The following is a 24,351-nucleotide window of genomic DNA, read 5'->3' as shown; positions in this document are numbered from 1 at the left end:
ATACTTAATAATACACTTGCAATGAAATGTTAGAATAAATAAAGCCCCCAGCTCCGAAACTTTAGGCCTCAATAATAAAAATTGCTTCCTTCTCTTCTGTGTTCATCATGCAAGGTCTGGATATGCACAGACTTTCAAATTCAGGAAAAGTTCTGAGCAGTGGCGAAAAACAATCTAAGGATCCAATCTTTATCAGAATCCAAAAGAAAAGAAACAATCAATGATGCTGGTTTAACCAAATCCTTCTGAGAGGTTTCCAAAACAGCTGTTAAATCTAATGGGGAATTTTTAACAGGAGAATAGAGCCTGCATACCATTTGTACCGACAGTGCCCTTCTTAAAAGAAGGAATGTAGTAGGCTCTCGAAATAAATGGAAATGTCTGTTCTGGAATTTTCAAAATATCGGTCAATTATTGTTTCCACATTTCTTTAGGAGCCACAGATGGGTCTTTAGGGAAATTAATGAAACACAGGTTCCTCCCTCTCACTACGTTTTACAAATGTTCTAATTTAGATGTAAACCATTTATTTTCTTTCAAATAGTTTATATTTGGTTGGATAAGTGCAAGGGAATGCATATTAGGAAAAATAACCCATGCTGTATTTACACGATGTTAGGATGCATATTAGGAACTACCACCCAAGAACGAGATCTAGGTGTCATAGTGGATAACACATTGAAATCGTCGGTTCAGTGTGCTGCAGCAGTCAAAAAAGCAAACAGAATGTTAGGAATTATTAGGAAGGGAATGGCAATAAAACGGAAAATGTCATAATGTCTCTGTATCACTTCATGGTGAGACCGCACCTTGAATACTGTGTACAATTCTGGTCGCCGCATCTCAAAAAAGATATAGTTGCGATGGAGAAGGTACAGAGAAGGGCGACCAAAATGATAAAGGGGATGGAACAGCTCCCCTATGAGGAAAGGCTGAAGAGGTTAGGGCTGTTCAGCTTGGAGAAGAGACGGCTGAGGGGGGATATGATAGAGGCATTTAAAATCATGAGTGGTCTAGAACTGGTAAATATGAATTTTTTATTTACTCTTTCGGATAATAGAAGGACTAGGGGACACTCCATGAAGTTAGCATGTGGCACATTTAAAACTAATCGAAGAAAGTTCTTTTTCATTCCATGCACAATTAAACTCTGGAATTTGTTGCCATGGGATGTGATTAGTGCAATTAGTGTAGCTGTGTTTAAAAAAGAATTGGATACGTTCTTGGAGAAGTCCATACCTGCTAATAATTAAGTTGGCTTAGAAAATAGCCACTGCTATTACTAGCAACAATAACATGGGATAGACTTAGTTTTTGGGTACTTGCCAGGTTCTTATGGCTGGATTTGCCACTGATGGAAACAGGATGCTGGGCTTGATGGACCCTTGGTCTGACCTAGTATGGCTTGTTCTTATGTTCTTATTATCTGCCAATACCATGCCCATTCCCTGCCCCTTTTGTTATGTATTTGATTTCTATGTCTACCAGGAGATACGCACATACTCACATGCTTTTTAAATCCACATGGTATGAACCGCCCGAGACACACACATATTTCCTAGCTTTTGAGCACATAGGGCATTTAAAATGACTTTTAAGTTGATCACAAATCATATTATAGCAGCTTGATCTTAAGTGCCTCCACCATAATTGTGGAGATTTTTATTTTTTCCCTCTAATTTGCTCTACAAAAAGTAGACACATTTATGGTTGTACAATGCTACCAAATTTACATGTAAAATCACATGGAGAATGTCACACTTCAGACAGACACTCAGTGGGCATTACCAAATTCATTACATACAGCAAACTTAATATATTCTTTCTGCATATAAAGTCATGATGTAGGCAAAACATGTCAGATTGACTAATCACAGTCTCACTTTTGCATTTTATTTCAACAACTTAAGTCTTAGGTCACTATTAGTCAACAGGTCAGGATGTCCTAAGTTTTAATTATAATTATCTGCAATTATCTATATGCACAGCACATTTTGTTACTGATAAGAAAGGATAATGCATATTTCTGACTTCTAGTCTTCTTATCCTTTATCTCATCCATGGAGCCAAAAAGTATGTCAATACAACCTTAAGCATCTGACACATTTCCTTTATTCTTATTATGATCTAAAGATTGTTAGTATGTACTTGCACAATCAAATATCTTTGGCCTATTCTAATCTTTAACTTGCATAAGCTTAAAGCTAAATTGGACAGAAAGATGCAATAAACCATTTTAATTTCCTCAGTGCTTATTTTACAGAGGAGATTTCCTGCTGGGTGGTGGATGGAGAAGGCCTCAACTGAAGGTGATGACTCACCAGAAGGACTCTGAGCACCAGGTGGGTCATTGGTGGTTCCCACTGGGATGTGGTGGTGGGACACCCAGTCTATATATATAGGGGTGGAACTGATATTCATTGTTATGGCTCAGGTAAGATGTTTACACAATAAAGCCTGTGACTTTATTTACACAAGAAATGTTGTCAGAGATTTCTTATGAAATTGCAAGGGAGTGGTGACTGTGGATGGGCCAAGAGGTCTCGCTACCCATGCTATAAACCTTTTCACTCAATTGTTTTGAGTTTCAAAAACAAATAAAAAAGAATAGTGAAATTAATTCAATATCACACAATATTATTATTATTATTATTTTATTTGGGGTTTACCTCTCAGTGTTTTGTACGTTCATATAACCAATGCCTGAAAAATATTATGAACAGAGCTGGCATTCCCTTCTGGCAAAATTCTCATTTAGAAGATGTATTTTTTTTAATATTTCCTTACTAATTCTTTTGTGTTCATATTAGGCTTTAGCAAAATAATGTAGCATTTGGGAATAAATATACAACCCAGAAGACCAGAACTGGAAGCCAGGATAGCAAATATCTCCACAGCCACCATGTATTTGCCTTTGGTGCTCAGGTACGCTGGGATAAAGGAGACCCAAACACTGCAGAACACCAGCATGCTGAAGGTGATAAACTGGGCCTCATTGAATGTGTCAGGTAACTTCCTTACTAGGAACGCAACAACAAAACTTAACAATGCCAGAAATCCCATGTATCCAACCATAATGTAGAAGGCAATTATAGATCCCTCATTACACTGTAATATCATTTTCCCTGTTTCAGATTTTGTGTCCAACTCTGGGAATGGAGGAGACATGAGGAGCCACACAGTGCATATCAGGGCTTCACCCACTGAACACAGAAGAACAAGATAGAGGGATATTCTGGTCTTTAACCATTTCTTAAACCTGCTGCCAGGTCTCGTAGCATTGAAGACCATAGCAACTGTGAGAGTTTTAGCCAGTATAGAAGAAATAGAAACAGAAAATATAATTCCAAATGCAGGTTGTCGTAGCAGACAGGTCACCTTTAGAGGGCGACCAATGAATGACAAGGAGCAGAGGAAGGACATCATTAGGGAGATGAGTAGGATGAAGCTGAGATCACGATTATTTGCTTTCACTAGGGCTGTATCTTTATGTTTCTTAAAAATTCCCATCACTCCAGCAGTTACCATAGAAAAGAAAATAGCAACAGACGCTAAAGCCAGACCCAAAGGGTCCTCATAGGAAAGGAAGTCAATGGCTCTTGGGATGCATCGATTTCTCTTCTGATTTGACCACTGATCTTCTGGGCAGGGCTCACAGTTTTCCATATCTATCCAGAAAACAAAAATTTAAAAAATGTCACTGATAGATTAGGGTCATTAGTTCCAGAAGCTAACAGCACCCAAAAAGGCCCATAAATGGATATCAGAACTTTTGGGCTTTTTTTTTAATCAATGGTTTACTTAAGAAGGCATCTTGGGAGGACCTTAAAGGAGAAGAAACTGGTAACCAGTCTTTTATGAAATATGGACCTCTTCCATTTGGAGTCTTGAAGGTCAAGATTTTATATTTTGTGGGCAGACTACTGGTAGACAGTGTAGTTTACATAGAGACGGCATGATTGTCTTTTGCAACCTTCTAGCATTTGGGCTGTGAAATTCTGTATGAGCCAGAGCTGATGTAAACCCTTAGATGTAAATCCATTATATACTGTACAACAATGTATTAAAAGAATACCACTGACCTTGACAGCTGTCTAAGATTCACCCCTTCATCTGTTTCATATAGGGATGTGAATCATGTGATCAATTGTCTTAACGATCAATTTTGGCTGGGGGGGAGGGAAATCTGATCGTCATGTTTTTTATTTGTTAAAAATCATTAAAAATCATAAATCGGGGGAGGGCGGGAAAACCGGCACACCAAAACAACCCTAAAACCCACCCCGACCCTTTAAAACAAATCCCCCACCCTCCCGAACCCCCCCCCCCCCAAATATTTTAAATTACCTGGGGTCCAGTGGGGGGGTCCCGGTGCGATCTCCCGCGATCTCCCAATCTTGGGTCACGGCTGCGTTAATAGAAATGGCGCCGGTGGCCCTTTGCCCTTACCATATGACAGGGCAAAGGTAGCACCGGCGCCATTTTGGTTCCTGACACCTGACGTCATGAGAGCAGGAGATCGCTCCTGGACCCCCGCTGGACCCACAGGGACTTTTAGCCAGCTTGAGGGGGCCTCCTGACCCCCACAAGACTTCACAAAAGTCCAGCGGGGGTCCGGGAGCGACCTTCTGCACTCGCGCCGTATTGCCAATATTCAAAATGGCACCGGCGCTACCTTTCTCCTCACTATGTCATACGACAAATCCTCCACCCTCCCGAACCCCCCCAAAATATTTTAAATTACCTGGGGTCCAGTGGGGGGGGGGTCCCGGCACGATCTCCCGTGATCTCCCGCTCTCGGGCCACGGCTGCGTTAATAGAAATGGCGCTGGTGGCCCTTTGCACTTACTATATGACAGGGCAAAGGTAGCGCCGATGCCATTTTGGTTCCTGACACCCGACATCACGAGTGCAGGAGATCGCTCCTGGACTCCCGCTGGACCCCCAGGGACTTTTGGCCAGCTTGGGGGGGCCTCCTGACCCCCACAAGACTTGCCAAAAGTCCAGCAGGGGTCCGGGAGCGACCTTCTGCACTCGCCACGTATTGCCAATATTCAAAATGGCGCCGGCACTACCTTTGCCCACACTATGTCGTACAACCATACGACATAGTGCGCTACCGTACGACCATACAACATAGTGAGGGCAAAGGTAGCGCCGGTGTCATTTTGAAAATTGGCAATACGGCGCAAGTGCAGAAGGTCGCTCCCGGACCCCCCTGGACTTTTGGCAAGTCTTGTGGGGTCAGGAGGCCCCCCCAAGCTGGCCAAAAGTCCCTGGGGGTCCAGCAGGGGTCCGGGAGCGATCTCCTGCACTCGTGACGTCGGGTGTCAGGAACCAAAATGGCGCCGGTGCTACCTTTGCCCTGTCATATGGTAAGGGCAAAGGGCCACCGGCACCATTTCTATTAACGCAGCCGAGGCCCGAGAGCAGGAGATCACGGGAGATCACGCCGGGACCCCCCCACTGGACCCCAGGCAATTTAAAACATTTTGGGGGGGTTCGTGAGGGTGGGGGATTTGTTTTAAAGGGTCGGGGTGGGTTTTAGGGTTGTTTTGGTGTGCCGGTTTTCCCGCCCTCCCCCTCCCCCGATTTATGATTTTTTGACAATAAATGACGAATTGTTATTGTATCGCGGCTCTAACGATTTTTGACGATTCAAAATATATCTGACGATTGTTTTAAATCGTCAAAAAACGATTCACATCCCTAGTTTCATATCATTCATACGGCTTGTCTCACCTACCATTCTTCATTTTACTCACCCATCATGTTGGTGATTTCTCCTTCAGGACATGGAACACAGTCATAGCAGCAGAGGGGTTTTCCTTTCTGAGGGGCTTTCCTATATCCAGGAGGGCAGCTCTCACTGCACACAGAACGAGGAATCTGGGGTGTGAAATGAGTCAAAAGAAAGGTAATCTAGTGGAAGCACTGAGAGGAGAGGATCACCTTGCTGGTGGCTGAAAAGAATCTGTAAGCGCTGCTTGGGGAAATTTTTAAAACATAAAAATATTGGGGAGAAGTAAATTATTGGGGTCTATTATTCAGTGTGTTTGTGTATCTGTATTGAATAGGTAGTCAAAAAGGCAGGCAAAAAAAAAGAAGTTTGTGTGTTTGTATTACTGAACCCTCCCACCATTCTCCCCTGGCTCATCCTTTAATTTATAGTCAGTTGACACTTTCGTACAAAAAAATGAATAACAATTAATTAATCAGTCTTTTAACATAAATTCCCCGCACCTTATCAAGAGTTTAATCATTCCTTGGTAAGTCACTACCAGATATATAGTAAATATAGTAATACATTTAAAGGACCCTCATTGTACACAGTCCTATTCCCATAGCAACCTAAAACTGGGTCATTTATCAAATCGCATTATGGCATTTTTGTATGCGTTAAGTACCTTTAATGTACGCGAAAATACCTTAATGCATGCGATAGCACCATAATGCATGGTGCAATGGAAATCTGAACAATAGGAGGAGTTAGAGGTGGGCTGGGTTTGCAAACACTTTTGCACCTACTTTGCACCCTGTACCCGCGGCAAGCCAGCCGGACCGATTTCCTGGTCACGCCCCCCTGCTGACATCATCGGAGGGCGACGGCTGCATAAAACGCGGCGAATTCGGAGAGGCTTCGAGCCTGGGCCTCCGACTGCTCTCTGCAACATCCTGAGAGCCTTATTCTGCTGGAAAAACCTGGACTTTGCACCTACTTTGCACCCTGTACCCGCGGCAAGCCAGCCGGACCGATTTCCTGGTCACGCCCCCCTGCTGACATCATCGGAGGGCGACGGCTGCATAAAACGCGGCGAATTCGGAGGGGCTTCGAGCCTGGGCCTCCGACTGCTCTCTGCAACATCCTGAGAGCCTTATTCTGCTGGAAAAACCTGGACTTTGCACCTACTTTCACCCTGTACCCGCGGCAAGCCAGCCGGACCGATTTCCTGGTCACGCCCCCCTGCTGACATCATCGGAGGGCGACGGCTGCATAAAACGCGGCGAATTCGGAGGGGCTTCGAGCCTGGGCCTCCGACTGCTCTCTGCAACATCCTGAGAGCCTTATTCTGCTGGAAAAACCTGGACTTTGCACCTACTTTTCACCCTGTACCCGCGGCAAGCCAGCCGGACCGATTTCCTGGTCACGCCCCCCTGCTGACATCATCGGAGGGCGACGGCTGCATAAAACGCCACGAATTCCTAAGCGCCGCGCGCCGGGCGCCGCGCGACGAAGGGGCATGACAAAGGGGCATGCCCCTTTGTTTTGCCCCTTCGTTTTTCCCCTCGTTTCCCCACTGGTTCTGGCTTAACCTTTACTGTAACCGGTAACCCGTTGTCGCAATGAACATCCCCACAATGTTAGGTCAGGGAAAATATGGTAATATGTCTCCATGTCAAGCACAACCAAAGTCATATCAGTCTGGACATAAGAAATACATAAATCGAACCCTAACTGCTATAAGATCCACGTTCTGTACTGCAGCTATGTTTACTCTATCCTTTATTCTTTGTAACGCACAATCTGTTCGAAAAAAAGTCCCCATTCTGAAAGACCTCTTACATATCAATAAGCCCAATTTTTTCCTTATTACAGAATCTTGGTTAACCACATCAGATACAGCTATAGTAAACAATTTAACTCCCACAGGTTATACGACCATATCTGAACCCAGAATAAACCGCCGAGGAGGAGGTTTGTTAGCAATCATCAAATCCTCCTTGAATCCAATAAAAAAACAAATAATATCATCAGGTTCGTTTGAAATACTTTTGATTGCCACTACAATACTAAACATAGGAATTATCTATTGTCCCCCTGGTTGTCTCAACTCTGAACTCTCAAATTTTCTAGAAACTATCTCTACACTTCCTATAGATCTAAACAAAACAATACTGCTGGGTGACTTTAATCTACATATCTCTAATCCTTCCATAATCACTAGTTCCTTTTTGGATGCCATGTCTGGCCTCGGCTGGGATCAACTCATCAAAACCCCTACGCATATCAAAGGTCAAACATTAGACCTTGTATTTTTCAACCCACTTCAACATTTTCCAACTCCGAACAACATCACAGTAGTACCCATTCCCTGGTCTGATCACTACAGAATTCATTTTACTCTAAATTTAAATAAAAATCCATATACAACAACAAAGAAACAATCAATAATACATAGAAGGAAATTCATTAGCGCAGACACATTTGTAGAGACAATCGCCCCTAACATACCTACCAGAGTTCTTTCCAACATAAATGATACAATACACTCTTGGAATACTACAATTACAACCACCCTCGATACAATTGCTCCGTTTAAGCAGATCAAACAAAATAGAAATAAAAAGAAAATAGACGCTCCCTGGTACACAAAATCACTGCACACCCTTAAAACTCTCCTTAGGAAACTAGAACGTAAATGGCGTAACAATAAAACCACAGAACTAAAAAACAACTATCGCTGTACCCTACGCCGTTATAATAAAGAAATAAATCAAACAAAAAAACTCTACTATGCCAACATCATTGCCAAAGCCAATGGCAATCCAAATACACTATTCAATATAGTAAAAACCTTAACCTCTTCCCAAAATGAAAACTTCATAAATGTCGATACCAACTTCTGTAATAAAATCGCTAAACATTTTGAAACTAAAGTACTTAATATTTCTGCTGAATTCTCAAACCTTCCTTATCCCAATAAAGCAAGACCTTAGAACCAAGGAACGTACCTGGCGCAAACAACCAACACCCACACACACAAAATGGACTACAAACACACATTGCATACATACCGACAAGCAACCATCCACGCCAAACACGACTTCTACGCATCAAAAATCCACAGCTTTAAATTCAATCCAAACGCCCTATTTAGCCTCGCTGCAGAACTCACAAAATCCCCCATTCCCTCCCCCCAAGAAATAAACAGCATAGAGAAATGCGAGAAACTAGCCGACTACTTTCAAAGTAAAATCTCCAAAATTCTTACACGTCTACCCCCCAACCCCGCACCCACAGACCCACTACCGATCGACAACAACTCTAACCTCGACTCCCTCGACACTACCTCCGTGAAGGAAGTTGAATCCATATTAAAAAAGATGCGACCATCCACCCACATCTCAGACACCATACCATCAAAAATTCTCCTCCCCATTCCCTCTGCCATTGCAAAACCAATAGCAGAAATCATAAACTGCTCCATCACCTCCGGGAAAGTCCCCGACCCACTTAAACTCGCCATCGTGAAACCACTACTAAAGAAACCCACCCTGGATCACAATGACCCTGCAAATTACAGGCCCATTTCCAATCTGCCCCTTCATATCCAAAATCATGGAAAAAGTGGTAAACTCCCAACTCACCGATTTCCTAGAAGATAACAATATTCTACACCCCACTCAATACGGTTTTCGTAAAGACCGTAGCACCGAAAAACTCCCTAACTCGCAATAACGGACACCATCCTTAAAGGCATGGACCACGGCCAATCATATATACTTGCCCTTCTCGATATCTCAGCCGCCTTTGATACCGTGAATCATCAAATCCTAATATCACGTTTAGCGGAGATAGGCATCTCAAACACAGCCCTATCCTGGTTCTCCCTCATACCTTGACCACCGTAAATACCTAGTAAAGCTTGATACTTTTGAATCCGCACACATTCCCCTCACACAAGGGGTTCCACAAGGCTCTTCTCTATCCTCCACCCTCTTCAATATATACTTACTCCCTCTCTGCCACCTCCTCTCTAAACTAGGACTAAAATTCTTCTTGTACGCAGATGACGTACAAATACTTATTCCAATTCAAAAATCCATCAACGAAACCCTTCAATACTGGGAAACATGCCTGACATCCATCAATTCTCTCCTCTCCAATCTCCACCTAGCACTTAACACCTCGAAAACTGAAATCCTCATCCTCACAAACCACTCAACTCACCCCACCAAATGACTCTCAACGCCTCACAAGCTCATACACTACCGCCCAGCGTCAGAGATTTAGGAGTCACCCTAGACAATCAACTCAGCTTCAAAACCCACATTAAATCACTTCTAAAAGGGGCTTCTACAAATTACAAATCCTCAAAAAATTGAAGCCCCTTCTCCACGCTTGTGACTTCCGCACAGTTATGCAAACCACCATACTCACCAAACTCGACTACTGCAACTCCCTTCTCTTAGGCCTCCCTTCCTCTACCACTAAACCCCTTCAAATCCTACAAAATGCCATGGCAAGAATCTTAACAAACACCAGAAAAACTGACCACATCACTCCCATACTCCAAGATCTCCATTGGTTCCCCATCACCTTCCGCTCCCAATATAAAACACTTACCATCCTCCATAACACATTATACAACAACAATTCACCCTGGCTTGAAGACATGCCACAATTCCGTCAAGCCAATCGCCCCACTAGAAACTCCCTTGCCGGCACTCTCCAAACCCCCTCACTTAAAGTTGGGCACCTTACCGCTACCAGGGATAGAGCCTTCTCCATTGCGGGCCCTACCCTCTGGAACTCCCTACCTGTCAAACTCCGCTTAGAACCGTCCCTGAGCCATTTCAAAAAAGGAATCAAGACATGGCTCTTTAAACAAGCATACCCCAATACCACCCAATCCTAACCAATGTCATCCTGAACCACCCGATCCCAACCTAACCCACTACCTTTCTCCCACTCCCCTTTCTCCTACCTCACTCCACCTCTCCTTTATCCTATTGCCTATACCCCCACACCACTATCAACTTCTCCCTTAAAACTATCACCGTTTGTACCCGGTTCCCACCACCCCCCCCCCCCCCCCCCCCACTACCCCCCCCTTTAATCATTCTCACGTGCACCTGCCCCTGTCCTACTGTAAATAAGTTCATATACCAATATCTCAAGTGCACATGCCAAATAACCTTGTATATTGGTTCTTTTTGTAACGCTGCCTGTTTGACTCTCCTCTCCCCCTCACCACCATCAACCTCGCCCTGGAAACTATCACCGTTTGTACCCGGTTCCCACCACCCCCACCTCCCCCCCCCCCCCCCCCCCCCCCCCCCCCCTTAATCATTCTTATGTGCACCTGCCCCTGTCCTACTGTAAATAAGTTTCATATACCAAATATCTCAAATGCACATGCCAACTAACCTTGTATATTGGTTCTTTTTGTAACGCTGCCTGTTTGATTCTCCTCTCCTCTTCTTTGTATATCACCCAGTTAACCCCTCCCCTGTTCATTGTAATTTCCTTTCCTCTCTCAGTTATTTGTAAACCGACATGATGTGTCCTACGAATGCCGGTATAAAAAAGTTTTTAAATAAATAAATAAATAAATAAATAAATCCCACTCAAAAAAATGAAGTACCCAGTCAATCATGGTCAGAATTCACCCCTACCAAGACACTTCTATTCTAGCCATTATAAACAAACAAAAACCCTCCAACTCCCCTTATAATCCATGCTCTGGAGCCTTTTTCAAAGCTCTCAAACTTGAAGCTTGCTCTTTTCTTACTCTTCTAGTTAATCAATCTCTAGAATCAGGTGAATTCCCCCACACTTTAAAAAAGACCTCTATACTACCAATCTTAAAAGCTAAAGCAAAAGATACATCTGATCTCAACAATTACAGACCTATAGCATCTCTTACTTCCTGGCCAAACTAATAGAATCTGTAGTACTCCATCAGTTAACCGATTTTCTTACAGAGCACAATATTCTTCATATTAATCAACATGGATTTAGAAAAGGTCATTCCACAGAAACACTTCTTCTATCCTCTTTTGATACTTTTTTCCGTGCATTCGACTCATATACAGACTACATTATAGTTTTCTTAGATATATCAGCAGCATTCGATACCATTAATCATCAGATACTCATTTCAGGTCTTCAAAACATAGGCATCACAGGTACAGTTTTGAACTGGTTTACATCCTTCCTCTCCAACCGACCTCAACAAGTCAATTATAGTCAGCACTGCTCTTCCCCATATATCATTAATTCCGGCGTTCCTCAGGGCTCATCTCTTTCTCCTATTCTGTTCAACATATATCTACTTCCTTTATGCTACATTCTATCCTCTCTTAATCTTCAGTTCAAAATTTATGCAGACGACATCCAATTTTTTGTCCCATATAAATCATCCTGGTCAGACACTCTCTCTTTAGTTTCTCTATACTTATCTACAATCAACTCTTGGCTCTCCCACAATCGATTAAAACTGAATCCAGCAAAAACTGAGCTCGTATACTTAACTTCCATCTCTGATTCTTCATTAGGTCCACCATCACATCTTACAATCAATAATGTTACTATCCCCATAACACGCTCTGCTATAAGCCTAGGTGTAAACATTAATTCAGATCTTTCTCTAAAACAACACATATCCTCACTTACAAAAAAATCGTTTTTCAAACTACGTCTGTTAAAACATCTTCGTCCTCTACTATTTTACCGAGATTACAGAACCATTCTTCAATCCTTAATCTTCTCTGGCTTAGACTATTGTAATGCTCTCTTCCTAGGATTGTCAGACTCTTCACTATACCCCCTTCAACTGATCCAAAACTCTGCAGCCCGGATACTAACCAGAACATCTTTACGTCATCATATCACCCCTATTCTACAATCACTACACTGGTTACCCATAAAGTTCAGAATAAAATACAAAATTCTCTCTATTATCCATAGTTTAATTCATAACCATAATCATACTTCTACCTGGCTTTGTTCAATACTGCGCATATACAAACCGACGCGACACTTAAGATCACTTAACCAAAATTTACTAGATATCCCTTCTCCTAAACAAGCCAGATTAGACCTCACTAGAAAAAGAGCCTTTTCAATAGCCGGTCCAACACTTAGGAACACTTTACCAAACCATCTTCGCTCAATATCCAACCCTGCACATTTCAAAAAATCTCTCAAAACATATCTTTTCCAACTTGCATTCAACACGTCTTCTAATTAAACTTAATCATCAATACTGAAATTACCCTCTTAAACATAGTTACACCCATTACAATCCCATTTATACTACACATAACTACAACATACCTGCTCATTCACACGTTTCCAACTATCATACCCTTCTCCCTTCTTCCCTTTATCTCATATAATTTTTACGCTCTATCTCTCCCACTTCCCCTTCCTCCTCCCATTCCCCTCCCCCCCTTTTTCCCCTTTTCCCCCAAAACAATAAGCCCATGGTTCCAAACTTTTTATATTTTTAATAACCTTATATACTAGTATTCTGTCTAGTTATTACCAATTTTTATGTAAAGTTTAAAAATTCCATTTTATTTTGATTATTTTATTTTTGGTTTTAAATCTGTGAACCGTTTTTGATAAAATTTCTTTTTTAAAAAACGGTATATAAATACTTTTTAAATAAATAAATAAATAAATAAAATGTTGTGATGTTTTTGCTAGTGTGAAGCTCCTGGAAGACCAGCCTAGCTATCAGGGACTTTGGATGAGAGAGAGAGAGAGAGAGACTAGCCATAATATCCTCATACTAGATAGGTATTTTTATCTCTACATTAGTGTAGGGGTTAGGGGCCACTTTGACTTTCAGAGTGAGATGTACAAACAGAACAGTGGTCTCTTGTGAAGATTTGATGTCCTTCGGAGTGAGGAAACTCACCCAAAAATGAGATTTGTGCAAAGTTTTCTCAACCTACCTTGATGGACTCTCTACCTGGGTAACATCGGTTGAAAATAGGATGGGTTTGAAGGACATGTCGCTATGGGTTCCCCATTGGCCCCAGGTGTGGCAAATTTATATGTCACAAGATTCGAAGAAACCCAAGTTTATCAGTCCATAGTTTTTCAACATGTACAATTATGGACAAGATATATTGATAAATAAAACAGCAAAAAGCACCACTCTTGTCAAATATTTATAGAGGCTCCAAAACAATAATATATATTTCTTTTACAAAACGTAAATAGTAACAAGATAATATGTATATATATCTCTTGTTAAATATTTATAGAGTTACAAACAATAATATATACTTATTTCACAACATTTTAACAGTGACAATATAGTATATTTATCTATATATCCCGTCAGAAAAATTCATGTATCTTAAACAATAATATATATTTTTTCACAAAACTTCAACAGTAACAATATAGTATATATTAGGGATGTGAATCGTGTGCCCTATCGTCTTAACGATCAAAATCGTCTGGCAGGAGAAGAAAATCGTGTTTGGCATGATTTTTTAGTTGTGGAAGTAGTTGTAAAGTAGTTGTGGAATATCACAACACGCCTGATACCAGGCGTGTTGTGATGTTCCTGCACTGTGTGCAGGAACATCACAACACACCTGGTATCAGGGTTAGGGCACGAGTTCTAGTCCCATTGACTGATCACATTACTTTTTTTGTCAAGCTACCAACTGTTTCCATTTCCCATCCCCCATATACTGTCAGTGGGAACCTTGGTAACATGAATAAATAAGAGGGCAGCCAATAGGAATACATACTCATTCCTAAACTGACCTTAACTGACCTGAAAAGTGTCAAATTGTATCATTTTCTGTTAGTGCGCACTAACGGGAGTTAGTGCGCACTAATCGGAAAAAACGATTTTTAACGATTTTTTATCGTTAAAAATTTTTTTTTCCGATTAGTGCACACTAACTCCCGGTTAGTGCGCACTAACTCCCGTTAGTGCACACTAGTTAGTGCGCACTAACTCTCGGTTAGTGCGCACTAACTCCCGTTAGTGCGCACTAACAGAAAATGATACAATTTGACACTTTTCAGGTCAGTTAAGGTCAGTTTAGGAATGAGTATGTATTCCTATTGGCTGCCCTCTTATTTATTCATGTTACCAAGGTTCCCACTGACAGTATATGGGGGATGGGAAATGGAAACAGTTGGTAGCTTGACAAAAAAAGTAATGTGATCAGTCAATGGGACTAGAACTCGTGCCCTAACCCTGATACCAGGCGTGTTGTGATGTTCCTGCACACAGTGCCCTAACCCTGGCACCTGGGGTGTTGTGATCTTCATGTACACAGTGCCCTATCCCTATTAATACCAGGAGTGTTGTGATCTTCCTGCACACAGTGCCCTAACCCTAATACCAGGGGTGTTGTGATCTTCTTGCACACAGTGCCCTATCCCTATTAATACCAGGAGTGTTGTGATCTTCCTGCACACAGTGCCCTATCCCTATTAATACCAGGAGTGTTGTGATCTTCCTGCACACAGTGCCCTAACCCTGACACCAGGGGTGTTGTGATCTTCCTGCACACAGTGCCCTATCCCAGTGTGTCAGTGTGTGCAGTAAAGTAGACCTGCCTTTTCCACAATCTGGAGTCAATGTGTGCAGTAAAGGAGACCTGCCTTTTCCACAAGCTGGAATCAGTGTGTGCAGTAAAGGAGATCTGCCTTGTCCACAAGCTGGAGTCAATGTGTGCAGGAAAGGAGACCTGCCTTTTCCACAAGCTGGAGTCAACGTGTGCAGTAAAGGAGATCTACCTTGTCCCCAAGCTGGAGTCAGTGTGTGCAGTAAAGTAGACCTGCCTTTTCCCCAAGCTGGAGTCAATGTGCTGTAAAGGAGACCTGTCTTTTCCCCAAGCTGGAGTCAATGTGCTGTAAAGGAGACCTGCCTTTTCCCCAAGCTGGAGTCAATGGGTGCAGTAATGTCAGAAAATATTTTAATATTTTGTGCTTTATTGATAATTACTTATATTTAGTGAAGTCAGTAATCAATTAGCTATAAAGAGACATGTTAGCATTTAATACCCATAAGCCTTTACTTTTATAAGCCATGACTTTAGTCAAGGCCTGTGCTGAAAAAACTCCAGCACACTGCCCCCTTCTCAGACCTTGAGAAACTTGTTTACCACCTTATGCATATCTTTAAGCAAAACACCAGTCTGCATTTTATGACTTTGAGCATCCTAAAAACAGATGGTCAGTCAGTCAAGCGTGACTCTTGGGAAAGAAGGGAGTGAAAAAGATTTTCTCTCAAAACTACAAAGAAAGCTAAATAAAGACTAAAAGATTGTTAGTTTGGCATCAAATTAAAGATCGAATATGGGCCAAGCTTTAAACAGGGTAAGAATAACTCCTAATTTTTAATATTGTGATATGAAAAATTGATTGAACCTCAGTCAAGGTCTCTGGAAATGAAGTTCTTCAAAGGCTAAAAGATAGATGTATAGATAGAAAAGAAACAGTTACCCTGGATCAAAAAAATCAAAAGGTTTTAAGGGTATAAAACTAGAAGCAGTCAGAAGAAAGGGGAGTGCTACTTTGATTTTCTTTGCACGTGATACAGAGAGACAGAGCGGGTGCTTCAGATTTTGGTAAATATATAATCATTTATTCAAGTATATGAGAACCTTTAAATTGCTATTGTTTCTAGATTGGCAGATGTATTAGAAATGCATTGATTAATTAATTAAGCAAAAGATGACATTGATTGACATTTATCTGATTTTAATAATTTCAATTACTTTATTAATGGCTGTGACATTGATTGTAGGATATACTCTGGTAAAGTTAAGATTTGAACATAAAAGTGTTTCTTAGTCATTTAGAGATTTTTATTCATGCCTTTCTTTATCTGAAATAAAGAAAATATTTTTACAATAAACTGACTGGTTTATTTTGCATGTTGTGTTGCATGAATTAATGGTTAATAAAGTTCTGTGGTAGATACGAGCACATACCCTGAACATAAACTTTTTTGTCTCAAGGCAGAAAAGGGTAGGAAATAGAGTGGAAGTGGGTTTTTTTTTTATCAAGGCAGGATTCCCTGGTTTTGAATTCTGCTAATGGTAGAAGCCTCAATACTGCCTTGTACCCAAGCTGGAATCAGTGTGCTGTAAAGGAGACCTGTCTTTTCCACAAGCTGGAGTCAATGTGTGCAGTAAAGGAGACCTGCCTTATCCCCAAGCTGGAATCAATGTGTGCAGTAAAGGAGACCTGCCATTTTCCCCAAGCTGCAGTCAATGTGTGCAGTAAAGGAGACCTGCCTTGTCCCCAAGCTGGAGTCAATGTGTGCACATAATGCAATGCACAGGAAGCAATGATGTGACTGCTGGAGTGGTGCACTGCCTGCCTACCTAGGCTTGAATATATTAATGCTACAGTACTAATAAAAATAAATTATAATTCTGCTAAAATGCCACTAGCCTCACCAGTGACACTAGGCTAGCAGCCTAGTCAGACATTCACCACCACCTAATAATAATTAATTATTAATTCAGTGATATAATAAATCATTTAAAAAAATTGAGTAGGTTAATATAATAGATGACTGTAGTAGATTGAATAAAGATCTGATGTTTCTGCTCTCCTCACACCAAACAAAAGCAACACACAAGCAGAGAAGCCCTTCTTTTAAAGCTGAGCTAGTGAGTTAAGTAGTAGGAAAAGTAAACATACTGGGGGCCAGTGTGGCTACTTAAAAAATACACTTACCAACAATCAATTACCACATATATTTGAACTGTGTAGTTCCAGCCAGGACCACCTTTCTAAAATGCACAGTGATTGGCAAATTCAACATGCACTAGCATTTCACGTGCCTGCTAACAAAAATAATAAACAAACAAGTTCTAGTCACATGAGTGATGATCATCACATTACTTTTTTGTCAAGCTTCCAACTGTTTCCATTTCACATCCCCCCAACCATTACCTCAGTGGGAACCTTGGTAACATCAATAGATAAGAGCACAGCCAGCCAATAGGAATACATATTCATTCCTAAGTGACCTTTACTGACCTGGGAAGTGTCAACAATTTGTATCATTTTCTGTTGGTGTTCGTGAGTTTCCAGTTCCATTTCCCATCCCCCCAACCATCACCTCAGTGGGAACTTTGGTAACATCAATAGATAAGAGGGCAGCCAGCCAATAGGAATACATATTCATTCCTAACTGACCTTCACTGACCTGGAAAGTGTCAATTTGTATTATTTTCTGTTAGTGCGCACTAACGGGAGTTAGTGCGCACTAACTGGGAGTTAGTGCGCACTAACACGATTTAACGATTTTTAACTATAAATTGTTAGAATTTCTATTGTATTGTGTTCTATAACAATTTAAGACAATATTAAAATTATCGGACGATAATTTTAATCATTGAAAAACGATTCACATCCCTAGTATATATATATGTCCCATCAGAAAAGTTCATATATTGTCCATAAAGACTGAGTACACGCAGTTTGTGGATTAATCTTGAAGGTACCTGATAGCGGCCAGTGTTTCGCTGCAACTGTGCAGCTTCTTCAGGGGTTAGTGAACCTTTAGAACAAGACACTGAAAAAATATATATAATAATAATAAATGATACTATAGGTGGGTAATCATAACCATTTTCAATATAATTAATCAAAAGTCTAGAGGAGCTAACCTTATTTTAGATAACAATAATACTACTAAATAAACTAAATAAACAAGTGGGTAAACATAAGAATTCTCAACGTAATTAATCAAAAGTCTAGAGGAGCCCACCTCCTTATTTTGGACTCAAGGTCTCACAACGAACTTTCATATAAACTAGGACAGAAACCGCTAACTGTAGATAGTTAGAACTTAATAATGTCGCTGAAAAACCAGCGTAATGACATCAAAAATGTGGTTGCCATAACACCAGTTGTCATAACAACGTAAACAACCAGAGAAAAAAACTTTTAAATCCACAGCGGAGTTTATTCATGGAGGATAAACTGTATTAAGCTGATGAATCCAGCGCTGCTGATCCTGTAACAATGACTCAAGTTGTCATAACAACGTAAATACCAGAAAAAATAGAAAAAATCTTCAAGTTAAAACAGCTACAGAAATACTTGTAGTTCCAGAGCAGAGTTTAGTCCTGAGGGATAAACTGTATTCAGCTGATGTATCCAGTACTGCTCTTCCTGTAGAAGGAATTTATTAAAATCTCCTCCACGCCAAGAAGGGGAGTTGTTCTAAAACACAGGCTCTTAAGGAATCAAAAGAATGGGATAATTCTAAACAATGAGAAACCAGAGGAGCAGTGGTCCTTGATTTATTAAGGCACAACTTATGTTCAATGAGACGGGTTTTAAGGGATTGGCTAGTTTTCCCTATACCACAGATTGCAAGGGCACTGAATCAAATAAATAACCCCTGTAGATGAACAGTCAGTGTGTTGCTTTAGTAGAAAAGTGAAATTGAATCTTGAAAAAAAGATTGCTGATGCTTCTATCATAATGTTACACATTGAACAGGAACCACAGGCTTTATGAAATCCAAGTTCGTTGTGAGACCTTGAGTCCAAAATAAGGAGGTGGGCTCCTCTAGACTTTTGATTAATTACATTGAGAATTCTTATGTTTACCCACTTGTTTATTTAGTTTATTTAGTAGTATTATTGTTATCTAAAATAAGGTTAGCTCCTCTAGACTTTTGATTAATTATATTGAAAATGGTTATGATTACCCGCCTATAGTATCATTTATTATTATTATTATTATTATATATGTTTTCAGTGTCTTGTTTTAAAGGTTCACTAACCCCTGAAGAAGCTGCACAGTTGCAGTGAAACACCGGCCGCAGTCGGGTACCTTCAAGATTAATCCACAAACTGTGTGTACTCAGTCTTTATGGACAATATATGAACTTTTCTGATGAGACATATATATACTATATTGTTACTATTGAAGTTTTGTGAAAAAAAATATATTATTGTTTAAGATACATGAATTTTTCTGACAGGATATATAGATAAATATACTATAGTGTCACTGTTGAAATTTTGTGAAATAAGTATATATTATTGTTTTGAAACTCTATAAATATTTAACAAGAGATATATATACATATTATCTTGTTACTATTTAAGTTTTGTGAAAGTAATATATATTAGGGATGTGCAGACCAAAAGTTTATGTTCATAAGTCCATAAGTCGAAAGGGGGGGGGGGGGGTCATTTGCGGTCAATATGGACATATGGAGAATTCCATAAGTTGAGTCTATGTCCATATGTGCAAATAAAAATTTAAACCCCTCACCCTCCTTAATCCCCCCCCCCCCCAAGACTTACCAAAACTCCCTGGTGGTCCAGCGGGGAGTCTGGAGGCCATTTCTGAACTCCTTTGCAAGGAGCACGTGACGTCGGCGTCACGTCGGAGTGACGCGGCATCACGTGATTCCCCGCGCGTTCGCTCCGGGACCCTCGTTCGACCCAAAAGGAACTTTTGGCCAGCTTGGGGGGGCCTCCTGACACCCACAAGCTGGCCAAAAGTTCCTTTTGGGTCAAACGAGGGTCCCGGAGTGAACGCGCGGGGAATCACGTGACGCCGCGTCACTGACGCCTCGTCACTCCGACGCCGCGTCACGTGATTCCATGCGGTTCGCTCCGGGACCCTCGTTCGACCTAAAAGGAACTTTTGGCCAGCTTGGGGGGGCCTCCTGACACCCCCAAGCTGGCCAAAAGTTCCTTTTGGGTCGAACGAGGGTCCCGGAGCGAACGCGCGGGGAATCACGTGATGCCGCGTCACTCCGACGTGACACCGACGTCACGTGCTCCTCGCAAAGGAGTTCAGAAATGGCCTCCTGACTCCCCGCTGGACCACCAGGGAGTTTTGGTAAGTCTTGGGGGGGGGATTAAGGAGGGTGAGGGGTTTAAATTTTTATTTAGGATCAACAATCACAATTTCCAACGTATTCAACATAGCTATGTTGAATAAGTTGGAAATCCAATCGTTTTCGCCTCATTACTTTTTTAAGTTAAAAAAAAAAAAGTTGTGTTTTACATTTAAGTTCAAAACGAATGCACACCCCAAATATATATTATTGTTTAAGATATATGAATTTTTCTGACAGGATATATAGATAAATATACTGTATTGTTACTGTTAAAATTTTGTGAAATAAGTATATATTATTGTTTTGGAACTCTATAAATATTTAGCAAGATATGTATATATATATATATATATATATATATATATATATATATATATATATATATATATATACATATACATATATACATACATATTATCTTGTTACTATTTAAGTTTTGTGAAAGAAATATATATTATTGTTTTGGAGCCTCTATAAATATTTGACAAGAGTGGTGACTTTTGCTGTTTTATTTTGATCAACAGGACCCTTTAAGTGCTCTTTGGTGTTTTTTGTCAAGATATATTGATGACACAAAATTGTTCAGAGTAGTTAAATATATTGATGACACAACTACTCTAAACACAAAATTGTTCAGAGTAGTTAAATCACAAGCAGATTGTGATAAATTGCAGGAAGACCTTGTGAGGCTGGAAAATTGGGCATCCAAATGGCAGATGAAATTTAATGTGGATAAGTGCAAGGTAATGCATACAGGGAAAAATAACCCATGCTATAATAACACAATGTTGGGTTCCATATTAGGTGCTACAACCCAAGAAAGAGATCTAGGTGTCATAGTGGATAATACATTGAAATCGTCGGTACAGTGTGCTGCGGCAGTCAAAAAAGCTTACAGAATGTTGGTAATTATTAGAAAGGGAATGGTGAATAAAACGGAAAATGTCATAATGCCTCTGTATCGCTCCATGGTGAGACCGCACCTTGAGTACTGTGTACAATTCTGGTCGCCACATCTCAAAAAAGATATAATTGCGATGGAGAAGGTACAGAGAAGGGCTACCAAAATGATAAGGGGAATGGAACAACTCCCCTATGAGGAAAGACTAAAGAGGTTAGGACTTTTCAGCTTGGAGAAGAGACTACTGAAGGGGGATATGATAGAGGTGTTTAAAATCATGAGAGGTCTAGAACGGGTAGATGTGAATCGGTTATTTACTCTTTCGGATAGTAGAAAGACTAGGGGGCACTCCATGAAGTTAGCATGGGGCACATTTAAAACTAATCGGAGAAAGTTCTTTTTTACTCAATGCACAATTAAACTCTGGAATTTGTTGCCAGAGAATGTGGTTAGTGCAGTTAGTATAGCTGTGTTTAAAAAAGGATTGGATAAGTTCTTGGAGGGAGAAGTCCATTACCTGCTATTAAGTTCACTTAGGGGCGGATTTTCAGAGCCCTGCTCGCGTAAATCCGCCCAAAACCGGGCGGATTTACGCGAGCAGGGCCCTGCGCGCCGGGAAGCCTATTTTACATAGGCCTCCCGGCGCGCGCAGAGCCCCGGGACTCGCGTAAGTCCCGGGGTTTTCGGAGTGGGCGTGTCGGGAGGCGTGTCGGGGGGCGGGGCCGGAGCACGCGGCGTTGCGGGGGCGTGTCGGCAGCGTTTTGGGGGCGGGTACGGGGGTGTGGCTACGGCCCGGGGGCGTGGCCGCGCCCTCCGTACCCGCCCCCAGGTCGCGGCCCGGCACGCAGGAGGCCCGCTGGCGCGCGGGGATTTACGCCTCCCTCCGGGAGGCGTAAATCCCCCGACAAAGGTAGGATGGGGGTTTAGACAGGGCCGGGCGGGTGGGTTAGGTAGGGGAAGGGAGGGGAAGGTGAGGGGAGGGCAAAGGAAAGTTCCCTTCTAGGCCGCTCCGATTTCGGAGCGGCCTAGGAGGGAACGGGGGTAGGCTGCGCGGCTCGGCGCGCGCAGGCTATATGAAATCGATAGCCTTGCGCGCGCCGATCCAGGATTTTAGCCGATACGCGCGACTACGCGCATATCTACTAAAATCCAGCGTACTTTTGTTTGCGCCTGGAGCGCAAACAAAAGTAGGCTGTTCGCGCTCGTCTGAAAATCTACCCCTTAGAGAATAGCCACTGCCATTAGCAATGGTTACATGGAATAGACTTAGTTTTTGGGTACTTGCCAGGTTCTTATGGCCTGGATTGGCCACTGTTGGAAACAGGATGCTGGGCTTGATGGACCCTTAGTCTGACCCAGTATGGCATTTTCTTATGTTCTTATGATGACATGTTTCTCATTTGGCTTGAAACAGGGCAGATGCTTAAGATTTCAGCAGAGAGGATATCCCAAGCGAGCTATCAAGAGAGCATTTATCCATGTGAAATTTTCAGATTGGGATCAATTGTTACAATACAAAGCACAGCATCAGAAAGAGATGCTTGAATGTGTGCTTAAACACACGAATCTCACCAAAAATATCAAAGAAATCATTCAATGTAATTGGCATTTCCTTCAAATTCATCCTATATTCAACTGCACCCCAATGTTTTCATATTCCAGAGGAACAAATATTAAACAGCACATAGTCAGAGCAGCAATTCCTGACATGACACAATCCCATGTTGAAGAAAATGGTCATAAAACCTGTGGAATATATGATTTCTGCAGCACTACTATGGTTGGTACATCATGGAAAGATCCTAACACAGGATACATGGTCAAACAAAAACACAGCACTAATTGCAACACAGACCATGTAATATACTCTCTACAGTGCCCCTGTCCTAAAATATATGTAGGACGCACATCCAGGAAAATTAAAACCAGGCTCATAGAACATCGGATCTGCATTAATACCAAAGATCTCAAGGCACCCATTGTACCACATAGCATTTCCAAAGGACTTATTTTTGCAGAATTTAAGTGGACAATTCTTGAAGGCATTCCTTCATTCAAAAGAGGGGGAGATTGCAATGCAAAACTCCATTATCGAGAGAATTTTTGGATTTTCAAACTAAAAACAGGCCTTAATGACAAGATAGAATGGTACACTATGTCATCATCTTTTACGGCAAAAAGATATGTTTAATTATTTTTTCACCAACTTTTGACTTCACAGTCATTTCAGATTCAGTAGCTAATCACATAATACACATTGAATTGTATTCAGGAGTGCCTTATGTGTGCCCCGCTGTTTCGTGGGCTTTTTCACAAGTTAAAAGGACAGCACATGAACCTCGCGACGTCAGACGCTATTGCAATCCCTGCAATGACAGGAAGATTATTCAAATTCAGCGCTGATCGTAGACATCCGGTTGGTAAGCTGTCAAGATTCCCAGTGCTCTCATATAAATCACGATCCATACGTGTGCGCCTTTAATAACAGGACTAAGGTATTGACTTTACTTGGTTTTGTCTTGTAATTATTTATGTCAATAGAAGCCGCATTCACCTGTGCAACACATATATGGTTTTCAGTATGTCCACAGAATCTGCCACAAATATAAGCTTGCTGCACCCCTGAAGAAGGAAGAGATTCCGAAACCCTGCAGTGTCGGGCGTTTCGACAGCGAGCGGCGATGAATACCAAAAGGAACCCATCGACAGGATGCCTATTTAATAGCCCCAATCGGGGAATACGAGCGCGAACCTGAAAGGGACCTTTTCATTTGATTTCAGTTCTATGCGGCACTTGGCAACAGTCAATACCGAGCATTCTTCTCTGTCATCATTCACAAGTTAAGTACTTCA

General features: G+C 41.4%; 1 protein-coding gene across 1 annotated transcript in view; it reads right to left on the bottom strand.

Annotated features, from left to right (window-relative positions):
* Nucleotides 1-1,710: 1,710 nt before the first annotated feature.
* LOC115077729 (vomeronasal type-2 receptor 26-like) overlaps nucleotides 1,711-24,351 on the bottom strand; it is a 187,645-nt gene continuing 165,004 nt past the window's right edge. The window contains exons 5-7 of the mRNA XM_029580016.1: nucleotides 22,016-22,018; nucleotides 5,766-5,889; nucleotides 1,711-3,668 (exon numbers count right to left, since the gene is read on the bottom strand). Of these exons, the coding sequence (XP_029435876.1) occupies nucleotides 2,773-3,668; nucleotides 5,766-5,889; nucleotides 22,016-22,018 (1,023 nt within the window). The 3' untranslated portion in view covers nucleotides 1,711-2,772. The remainder of the gene's footprint in view (nucleotides 3,669-5,765; nucleotides 5,890-22,015; nucleotides 22,019-24,351) is intronic.

Source organism: Rhinatrema bivittatum, chromosome 16 (genome assembly GCF_901001135.1).
Source record: "Rhinatrema bivittatum chromosome 16, aRhiBiv1.1, whole genome shotgun sequence".
Lineage (NCBI taxonomy): Eukaryota > Metazoa > Chordata > Amphibia > Gymnophiona > Rhinatrematidae > Rhinatrema > Rhinatrema bivittatum.
Note: the sequence above shows the minus strand (reverse complement) of the source record. Positions and strands in the feature narration are given on the sequence as shown.